Below are 11,362 nucleotides of genomic sequence, written 5' to 3'. Positions count from 1 at the left end.
TACTTCAAGATAATGATGATTAAACACTTTAACACTAATCAAAAACTTCTGACGTTCACCAATTATAAGTAAATAAATTAAAACATGAGAAACAGTTTATATAAGAAATGCTGGAATTTGTATTGTAACTCTTATCTACTAGACTGCCGCTGAATTGCCTGTATCTTTATAGACTATTCTACGACATTAAACACAAAATCAACCGGCGCTTCACGATAGTGCGGATGCACTTATGTGACAACTAGTTAAAAGACATTGCCAAATCTGTGCGTATTTAGCTACGGAAACAGTGTTACTTTTCGTGTATTGTGTTCTAGACATATACGGTCACAGACTGGTTATCTTTAAATACATACATTTAGCTGCCGATGCTATGCTACTCATTATATTGAAACAAGAAATGTTTCCCGTGAAAATACAAACAGTGAGACGAATAACATGACCAGAAATATAAATGCAGATAATAGAACATGTTGACCTACAAGTCACTTGATACAGAAACGTTATACACGTTGAACATATTGTTTAATAAGCATCCACGACTTCCATAACTAAAATGGCGTAATATGTTAGATTGATATTTAAACGACTAGAATACTAACGCTCGTATTTTATCCGGGACGCTCTATTATTCCCTATCATTCAGTATAGTATTTGATTTCTAGATGAACTGTATGAAATTAACATATAGCAGCCAAATCGTAGATTTTGAACAATACTTTCTCATTAACTGTAACATAAGTTCATTGAACCAGCAGAGTAACAAAGTTAGAATTATTTACAGCACGTTTAACCAAAATGGCAAAGTAATGAGTAAAAGTAACTTACCTTCAAAAACAGACAGAGAGGTTTTCAGGCGAAATGCAGGAATGACTCTATGCCAAGATACCCCTGCATTTATACCCGAGACCTCCAGTCCACGTTTGAAAGCATGTCACTACCCATCTGTCCAGTTTGGGATTGATAACAATGGTTTCCCACATGGTGGTCAAATTATGCAAGTTTTGATGTGCTGACTTGCTTAGTTAATTGTTTATTGCCGGGTCGGCTGTGTTTGAAACTGGTCAGCCAGGTCTAGAATTTCAATTGATCACAATGGCTTCTCACATGTTGTTCAAATTATGCAAGTTTTGATGTGCTGACTTACTTAGTTAATTGTTTGTTGGCTGGTCAGCTGTGTCTGAATCTGGTCAGCTGGGTCTAGAATTTCTATAGCGCTAGCTGATTAGCATCTGCCAGCTCGTTTGACTGGTTTCGACAGCTTGCATCTCCATGCGTTACGTATTATGATAGGCGTCTCGTAAACTATGTAGCGTTTACTGGCTTTGGAATGTGAAACTTAAAGTAGAAGAATATATTTGATTTTGATAAAACTTGAAGAAAAATATGATGATTTTCGCACTGTTATAGTACCCCTGGACGTCGTGGAGCTTTTGACCGCAAAAGCCTATTAATATTTTCGTTATACAGGTGTTGACGTAAACATAATACAATTGTACACAAAAATACATAAAATATTTTAAAGTAACACAGCAAAAATATGTGAACATGACAAAGGATATGCACTGCTTAGACAGCCCACTTAAAATACCTTTAACATACAAGAAGGATCTAAAATTTGGTATCTACCATCATGAACCATAAGAATGTAGGCAGCGAAAGGTTGATTAAACATTTTCTGGAGTTTACGGGCAGTAAAGAAAGAGACTCGAAGCGTGTTCGGGACCGAGAGAGACGTTTTGGTTAGGAGGTTAGTCACAGTAAAGGCGGGCCATTCAACAGTAAGGGTGGGAAAGAAATATCCAGAGATTCGGAGCTGTTCCACTGTGTATGGGGGTTGAATATCCCAGTAGGAAGGACAGAGACTGAGAGCCAGAATAGGAAGAGAGACACATTCTGGACCAGTGGTGAGTTCAAGAACGAGACCATTGTGAGTCCTACGATTGCGTTCATAGATGAGAAGGAGAAGAATAGAAGCCACAGCAAGTGTGATCACTCCTAGAAGGATTGACACATGATAGTCGGCAAGATCAGACACAACGAAGCTGGGACTAGAAGTGGTTTGTGAGTTATAATTTAGTACTGGAGGCTGTACTGCTTTAACTGGCGCCACACGAGTAACCAACAATAGTGCAGCAGAGAGTGCGCGAACTTTGAAAAACATCCAAACAACTAAAATAATTGAAAGAACTGACATAGCCGAAGCGGTGATGGCTATAATTGCATTTGTATCAGGCCAAGAACTTGGTAAAGTGATTTGACCATCAAGCAATGGTTCCGTAATAGACTGAAATATGGTTTGATCTTTTCTTGCCCTTTCAGCGACACGTTTAAGACTGAGATGGGACTTTTGATCATTGGCCAAAATATTGGAAATTTCATGAGAAAATATATCAAATTTTGGAATGGTGAAGTTAACTGCTTTTCTGAAAGTTGTATCACCAGCAATACTAGAGAGGGTAGAATCCTCGAAGAAGTGTTGAAGAAGAGCAAGGTTGACCGGGTGAAGGTGTGAGATCTGGTGTTGTGAAGTGCGACAAGAACCGAAAGGTGCAGGATAATACAGATCTTCAGTGGACAGAGAACAGTAACATGGAGTAGCAATAAGACAGAAGTTACAACCGGGGATCATACGATGAGTACCAGGACAGGTGAGAGTAAGGAAGGGTATTCTATATACGAGAACATTTGAGGTATCAATTGAGATAAGCTGAGGTGGCTGAGGTTTGGTGACATATCGAAAATCACAAAGAGATTTGATCAGACTCTTACTATTTTGAAAGAGTGCAAGGCTACATGATGGTTTGGGGGAGGATTGGAGAGCTATTCTGATAGGACAGTGTAGGACGAATTCATCACCAGAGCAGGGCGCTAAGGTAGAACTGTCCATACTGAGGAAATGACGGGAATCCAAGGACAGGGCAAAGTAAGGAGGAATATCAAGGAGTTGAGTCGAGTGGGATGATGTATCGTTCACAGGCACTGGGAGAGAAATAACTTTATACATTTGGAAAGGTTTAGGCAAGGATGATAAGGGAAACTTAACAGAAACATAGACGTGGGCCTTTGTACGGGCAAAGATGAATTTTGCTTGAGAATAGTAATATGTTGGGTTGGTTTGGAGCAATCGAAAGTTTGGATACTTGTTAGATAAGATTGAGGCAATATGATGAATAGTTTGTTCCAGAATTTGTGGGGCAATTAGCAGAGGGGATAATTTATTTTTAGCCAAGTCTAAAATGCCTAATTTGAGCTCTTCAAGTTGATGCTCCACAGTATTTGAATTTTGAATTTGGTCTATCAAAATTGAAGTAAGGGAAGCAAAAGTAGCTTGAATATTTCTAGCATTATTCTGGATCGCAGTGGCTGTGAACGTAAGGGCATCATGATTGGCCTTAACACCTTTTAGCGCATTTTTAAATCTATTGTCTACCAATTTCATAAATGACGAGAGATGAGAAGAATGTTGTTTGAGGACATTGGATAGGTTTATGTCATGTTTGGTAAGGGCATTAATATGTTTGGCAAGCAGGTTGACGTCGTCAGTGGTGGCTGTACCAAACAATGTTTTGGAAAGGGACCCTACAAAACTTAGAACTGCTCGTTTGGAGCGACTTGATGAGGGGACCTTAGATTCAGGGATGAGCTTAATGATTTGGTGCCTAGTTTCATTTAGCAGTGAAACACACCTGGTTTTGATGACGTTAAGGTGCATTTGGATTTGGTGCAGTATAGCACACGTTCCATTGCCTTGGTGGCATCCACTCATGGTGGGAATGCTTGGGACATGGGGAAGCTTGACCTCGTAGGTATGAACCCAGTATTCGGTAGCAAAATGGACTTGTGTGGTTGGCTTAAAAACTATTCCATAGTTGAGTCTCTGAACAGGGCTGGTGCCGAGGGTAGGGCGGGCAAACAGAGCCATAAGCCACAGGATAATCAAGCTCCAGGATGAACCTTTGATGAAATGAAAAGGAGCCATTAGAAGAGTTGACCTGGTTGAGAAGAATGTTGTGGCCACAAACACCTAAACAACCTAGCACTATGGGACACAGAACACTTGGTAACTGCAAAAGGGGTGGTCACTCATATCTTATGGCCATGCAATTCACGTCATAGAAGATAGGGGGGTAGCTTGATAACACCTATGCTAATGAATCATTGGAAGTACTTATGTCCATGTTTGCGCTTCTTACCAGACATCGTTCTAGACCTATGGAAGTGCTTGATCAGGGATGGATCAAGATTGGAGGCGGGCTCCCAGGTCGTTTCTGAGTAGCCTAACCACTTGATTTGGTACTGTTTGGTACCGTTTGCCATTTTACATCTGATAATTTTGTCAACAGGATACGTTTGATTATCTTGAGATTTGTCATCCTGTTGACGGTTACTGGGTGGTGCAGAGCCTGTATCACTGATGTGTGGCTCTGGAAGAACCACCTGTGTGTCTGAGGATGTGTCAGCATCAGCAGACGTGCTGGTTAGAGGGGAATGTGCTTCAGCAGAAGTGCTGGGACGAGGGGCATGTGCTTCAGCAGAAGTGCTGGGACGAGGAGCATGAGTGTCCGTTTCAGCAGAAGTGCTGGGATGAGGAGAATGACGACCATGGTTGGGAGTGTGATCTGGAAGGCGGTCGTTGGGAGTGCGACCAATGTGGGGCTTGAGACGATTGGCATGAATAAGTGCCTTGTGCGTCTTGTTCGTTTGAACATGTTGTAGCTTGAAGGTATGATTGGGACCAAGCTCAAGTATGGTGTAGGGACCTACCCATTTAACTGACAGTTTGGGGGACCTACCAGGGAGAACATGGGAATTTTTCATCAGGACCAGATCACCTACTGAGTATTGGGGATCTTTAGCTTTGAGGTCAGTGCGCTCTTTGTTGATTTCTTGAGAAATCTTCATATTGTCCTTAGCAATGGTTTTGGCTACCTTGAGATTGTCAAGAAGGGTCTGAAGATGGCGTTCTGCCGTTTTGCCTAGAGAGGGCTTGGGAAGAAGAGCAACATCAATAGGGAGATGCATCTCTCTGCCAAAGAGGAGATAGAAGGGAGTGTAGCCAGTGGAGGCACATGGTGCACTGCGCATTGACATCATGACACAGGGGATTAGGTCTGCCCAATTGGACTGTTCAGAGTCACAATAAGCTCTGAGTGCCTGCTCAATGGTCCTATTACGTCTTTCACACATGCCATTGGTTTCAGGATGATATGATGACGTCAGATGGTGCTTGATGTCCAACAATTCACACAGAGCATTGACAAGTTTCGAAGTGAACTGCCGACCTCTATCAGAAAGAAGGGTTTTGGGAGCCCCAAAGCGAGTAATGACCTGGTTGAACAGAATTTTGGCTACCTCAGTGGCATCCTGAGTCTTCATAGCAAAGCCTTCAGTCCAACGCGAAAAAGAGTCAACTACCAGCAGGACATATTTGTAACCATCTTTAGTTTCTGGGAGGGGACCAAGGATATCTATGTGAAGGCGAGAAAATGTGTCCTCTATGGGCATTGGGACCATAGGAGCATGTTTGCTATGGGACTTAGGTTTGATTTTCTGACATACCTCACATGACCTAATGTAATTTTCTATGTCTTGATACATACCAGGCCAGTGGTATTTTGACAGGAGAGCTTGAAAGGTGGAATCCCTTCCAAGATGACAACCACCTACTTTGGAGTCATGATAGGCGAATAGGACATCCTTGCGCTTGATAAGGGGGACAACAAGCTGGGTAATTTGGGGAGGCCTATGGGCTTTGGTACCTCTATGTTTTGCTTGATAGACATGATAGAGAATACCATCCCTGACTACATACTCCTGTGAGCGTCCTACAAGACCTTTGATTTGGGCATCATTGTACGTTGTAGGGATTTCATCTTTGGAAATGTAGTCAATAATTGGCCTGAGGTCAGGGGAATTTCTCTGTTGCGTCAGAAACTGATCATCATCTATGTCAACTGCTGCCACAATGACAGATGGGCCAGATGGTGATGGTTTGTTTGCGTAATAGAGATCAACGGCTAGTGGAACACGAGCGTCTGGGTCTTGGTCAGAATCAGGTTGGACGGTTGAGGGTGGGACAGTAGAAGTGGAGAAGTGTGTTGGGGTCGGGGACTTATTGTTAGCCACATCAGGGGAGGAAAGGGGTACAAAGGGAGAGGATGACACAACTAAAACTGATTTGTCTTTTGTGGTGGCAGTGCATGAGGCTACTTGCGCATATGTTCTTTCAGATGGTAATGGAGGTGATGGTATGTCATCTGTGATAGGCACAGTCTTAGGCTCAGGGTATTTAGTACGAGATAAAGCATCTGCATTTGTGTTTGACTTCCCTGGCCTGTGTACTATTTCATAATCGTAATCTTGTAGCATAATTGACCATCGTCCAAGGCGACCTGTTTCTTCTTTGATGTTTTTGAGCCAAGTAAGAGCCTTGTGATCAGTGTAAATTTTGAATTTGGTCCCAGCCAAGTAAACTCTAAATGTCTTTATCCCTTCTACTACTGCCAAACATTCAAGTTGTGTTACCCCCCAATTCTTTTCTGATGAGTGAAGTGATCTACCCCCATAACAGATGACATGTTCCTTACCATCTGAACCATGTTGCCCTAAAATGTAACCAAGAGATGTGTTGGAAGCATCTGTTGTCAGAATGAAAGGTTTTGTAGGGTCTGGATAGGCAAGGATTGGGGATGTTGTCAGTTTTTGTTTTAAGACAGAGAAAGCTTGTTGACATTTGTCTGTCCAAGAAAATTTAACATCTTTCTTGAGAGTGTCATAGAGAGGTGACGCTATTCCTGAGAAATTGGGAACAAATTTCCTGTAGTAACTACAAAGGCCAAGAAAATGACGAACATCATGAACATTCTTTGGTGGAGGAATTTGGGTGACTGCCTCAATCTTAGATTGGTCAACTTCAATGCCAGATTTGGTGAAAATGTGTCCAAGATATTGAACTTGTTTTGCTGCAAATTTACATTTGCTGGGTTTCAAGGTAAAGCCTGCTTGCTTTATCTTTTGAAAAACACATTTGAGATGATTCAAATGTTCTGAAAAGGTTTTGGAATACACGATGATATCATCGACATAAATAAGGACGTATTTCCAGTTCATGTCTTTGAGAGCTTCTGAAATAGTACTTTGAAAAGCCATTGGAGCATTTTTGAGGCCGAAAGGTAAACGGTTCCATTCGAAAACACCGTCTGGTGTAATAAAAGCAGATTTGTGTTTGGTTTCTGGATGTAGAGGAATTTGCCAAAAGCCACTATCACAATCCAAAACACTAAAGATTTTTGCATGACTTTCACCTACTGCGTCGATGACATCTTCGAATCTAATTAAAGGGAAGAACATTGGCTTGGTAACTGCATTGAGGCGTCTGTAGTCTACCGCAAAACGATAACTGTTGTCACGTTTTCGAACCATAACAACTGGTGAGTGCCACTCAGAAGAACTTGGTTGAATGATTTTGGCATCTAGCATTTCCTTAATTTGTTTTGAGCACTCTTTTCTAATTTCCGCACTTTGTCGATAAAATGGGCGCCTAACGGGTCTAGCATCACCTGTCTCTATCTTATGTCTGTGAAGATGTGTGTGTCCTAGTTCAGACCAATTGTGAGAAAAGGCAGAATGTTGAGAATGAAGGAAAGAAAGAAGCTCCTGTTTTTGAGAAGAAGACAGGTCTGAGTCAGAAAGGTCAAAGGAAAGGTCTGAGGGGGGCGTGTGTTTGCGGTGAGAAGGGGGCTGGGATGGGATTGTGGATGTGTGTGTTGTGGATCCTGATCTACTCTGACCACGAGGGACTGATGCATTGATCAGAGAATGACGTGGTCGTGATGTGACATGGGATGGTCTGTGTTCTGGTTCAGGTGAATCTGATAGCAATGAGACGCTTGATGGGTCGACCTCACACGCTACCGCTAGCACTCTTTTGGTGTTGATATGAATAGGGGATTTGGTAGGGTTGAGGAGGCGCATATAAACACCTTTCTTTGTCTTTGTCACCAAACATCTGCCACCCTGCAGTTTAACTCTTGAAAGTTCAGGAACCGGTTCTAAGAGGAGAACGGAACCTTGCCTATTGCGGGAGATTTGGACAGGGATGTCTACCTGGCAAGAAGGTGGAACTGTGATGGGTTTCTTGGCCCTAACATAGCCTGCACTTGACTCTACCAGGGGAACAGTGATCAGACCTTCTTGAATAATGAAGCACTTGTCAGCTAGGGAGATAGTAGCCTTATACTCGGTGAGGAAGTCTATACCTAATATCAAGGAATGGTGAAGAGATTGGAAAACATAAACTGACTGGGGTAGAAGAAGGTTGCCTATACAGATGTCCAAAGAAATAGCACCTAACACCTTGTGTATTTCACCACCTACACCTACGATTTCATGAAGGTCAGATTCTTGTAGGTGACCTAATGTGTAGCCTACCTTTTGAAGGAAGCCCATGCTGACACAGGACACAGAGGCTCCTGTATCAACTAGGGCTGTTGTCTTCACTTGCTTCACCCGCACTAGAACAGTGTTCTTAACTAAGGGAGCCACAAGCGAGACCAAGGGTTTTTCATGCCTGATCCCAGACTTCTGAGAATCAGGCGCGAGTCCCTATTGCCTAGGGTATTCATTCTGCGAATGATATGCCCTCATGCATACACTAGAATGGTGTCCTACTTTATGGCAAAAAGTACATTGTGTGTGGAAATGTGGGCAATACAATCTGTCTAAACAGTACATACCGCATCCTATGCATTTCCTTTGTAGGTACGGGGGTACTGGATACTGTGGGCGTCTCTGTTGTCGGTTGGTGCCGTTGTAGTGTTGAGGGCCCGGATTCCTCTGAGTTAGTTGACTCTGCTGTTGGCTGAATTGTTGAGACGGTGGTGATGACATCTGATAATGGGGGCCATGAAACCGATTCCGTCTGGGTTGAAATGGTTCATGACGGGGAGGCTGGAACTGCAGCTGTTGTTCTTGTTGTAGCTGGTGCTTGGTTGCTGGTGTTCCTGCGGCTTGTACTGCTGGGGCGTCTGTCTTGGTGATAAGGGTGGCCACGAGCTCCGACAGTTGGTCCACTTTCATGGCCATGTTGACCTCTGGGGACCTTAGACCCAACTGAGACCTCTCAGCCAGTTCTGCATGGTGCCGAACAGCTTCAAGTGAGGCCGGTTCCTTGTTGATCACCCACTGGCGGATGCTCGGACGGAGGCCATTAACTGCCACTGCCACAATCATTGACATTGGCAGTTCCTGGTTCCGAGTTGCTACCTGTATTCTAGTAAGGAAGTCATTGATTGTTTCCTCCTTTGACTGTGCCATCTGGAGGAGGTTCACATCAAATGTTTTTGGCCTGTTAAATCTAGATTTAAAGGCTTCCTCCAGACGGCCCATGTCGTTTCTTGTCTCTTCCGCCAGGTCCTGGTGCCAGAGCTTTGCCGTTCCTTCTAGGTAGAAGGGAAACAACAAACATTGTCGATCCTGGTTATAATTAAAAAGTTTGACGAAGGTCACGAACTCTTGCCACCAGGACGTTGCTTCCTCTTGTCCTGTGTATGGCCTCAGCTTAATATGTGGTGTGGCCATTGTATGGGAGGGAGGTTCAGCTGCTGACGGGGAGGCTGTTGAAGCAGATGAAGAGGATGGGGATGGCGCTGGTAAGGGTGTTGTCCTGTACGTTGATGCCATTGATGTTGACGCCGTTGATGACGTTGTTGCTGTTGATGACGTTGGTGCGGGGGTGGTTAGGGAGGGGGAGGCTGGAAGGGGTGATTCCTGCGTCTTGAGCAAACTGGTTAGGTTCAACCGTGGCTCAGGCCATCGAAGCTTCTGTTTGTAGTTGGTAGGCGTGGCACCGGTCATCTAGGATAAGCTCCACCAATTGAAACCGTCCTTTTTAGGGGACCGTTTATACCTAGAATTGTTACGGGGAATTAACTCCGGGATCTCCACGCCTTCAAAAACAGACAGAGAGGTTTTCAGGCGAAATGCAGGAATCTTTATTATATGTGACGTCACAATGCAACAACATATATTCAAAACATCTCAGTATTACATTTAATAGTTTAGACATCATAATAAGCAATTAAATAGTACAGCATTAACATATTGAAATCAATAATTAAGAATGATAATGAGTTACATCATTACAGCATAGTAAAATATTTTCTGGTGCCTTGTTGGAGATATAACAATGATTACATAGTTGTAACCAGGGTAACCGCGGCACAGATACCTGGGGCTTTAGCCGGGCGTCACGGTACGTGCACCCCTTGAACAATGGCTGGCGGCCAGGCGTGCGTTGAACCGTAGCCTTAACCCTAACGAGGTAACTGCCGACACTTACTTCAAGATAATGATGATTAAACCCTTTAACACTAATCAAAAACTTCTGACGTTCACCAATTATAAGTAAATAAATTAAAACATGAGAAACAGTTTATATAAGAAATGCTGGAATTTGTATTGTAACTCTTATCTACTAGACTGCCGCTGAATTGCCTGTATCTTTATAGACTATTCTACGACATTAAACACAAAATCAACCGGCGCTTCACGATAGTGCGGATGCACTTATGTGACAACTAGTTAAAAGACATTGCCAAATCTGTGCGTATTTAGCTACGGAAACAGTGTTACTTTTCGTGTATTGTGTTCTAGACATATACGGTCACAGACTGGTTATCTTTAAATACATACATTTAGCTGCCGATGCTATGCTACTCATTATATTGAAACAAGAAATGTTTCCCGTGAAAATACAAACAGTGAGACGAATAACATGACCAGAAATATAAATGCAGATAATAGAACATGTTGACCTACAAGTCACTTGATACAGAAACGTTATACACGTTGAACATATTGTTTAATAAGCATCCACGACTTCCATAACTAAAATGGCGTAATATGTTAGATTGATATTTAAACGACTAGAATACTAACGCTCGTATTTTATCCGGGACGCTCTATTATTCCCTATCATTCAGTATAGTATTTGATTTCTAGATGAACTGTATGAAATTAACATATAGCAGCCAAATCGTAGATTTTGAACAATACTTTCTCATTAACTGTAACATAAGTTCATTGAACCAGCAGAGTAACAAAGTTAGAATTATTTACAGCACGTTTAACCAAAATGGCAAAGTAATGAGTAAAAGTAACTTACCTTCAAAAACAGACAGAGAGGTTTTCAGGCGAAATGCAGGAATGACTCTATGCCAAGATACCCCTGCATTTATACCCGAGACCTCCAGTCCACGTTTGAAAGCATGTCACTACCCATCTGTCCAGTTTGGGATTGATAACAATGGTTTCCCACATGGTGGTCAAATTATGCAAGTTTTGATGTGCTGACTTGCTT

The 11,362-nt window shown here is 42.6% G+C and overlaps 1 protein-coding gene across 1 annotated transcript; it reads right to left on the bottom strand.

The window, feature by feature from the left end:
* Window positions 1-1,539: 1,539 nt before the first annotated feature.
* LOC139453210 (uncharacterized) lies at window positions 1,540-9,858 on the bottom strand. Its single transcript, XM_071234838.1, has 2 exons — window positions 8,739-9,858; window positions 1,540-3,957 (listed from the first exon to the last, which is right to left on the bottom strand). Exons 1-2 carry the CDS (start codon window positions 9,856-9,858, stop codon window positions 1,583-1,585), a joined length of 3,495 nt encoding a protein of 1,164 aa, XP_071090939.1. The 3' UTR covers window positions 1,540-1,582.
* Window positions 9,859-11,362: the final 1,504 nt, after the last annotated feature.

The sequence above is a fragment of the Haliotis cracherodii genome, unplaced genomic scaffold (genome assembly GCF_022045235.1).
Source record: "Haliotis cracherodii isolate W230 unplaced genomic scaffold, xgHalCrac1.p SCAF_9, whole genome shotgun sequence".
Taxonomy (NCBI): Eukaryota; Metazoa; Mollusca; class Gastropoda; order Lepetellida; family Haliotidae; genus Haliotis; species Haliotis cracherodii.
Note: the sequence above shows the minus strand (reverse complement) of the source record. Positions and strands in the feature narration are given on the sequence as shown.

Excerpts from the sequence above, each read along its gene's own strand:
- LOC139453210 (XM_071234838.1), bottom strand. The coding sequence starts at position 9,858 with ATGACCGGTGCCACGCCTACCAACTACAAACAGAAGCTTCGATGGCCT. Across the intron at positions 3,958-8,738 it reads AAGGAAATGCATAGGATGCG|GTTCATCCTGGAGCTTGATT; the intron begins GTATGTACTGTT and ends ATTTCATCAAAG.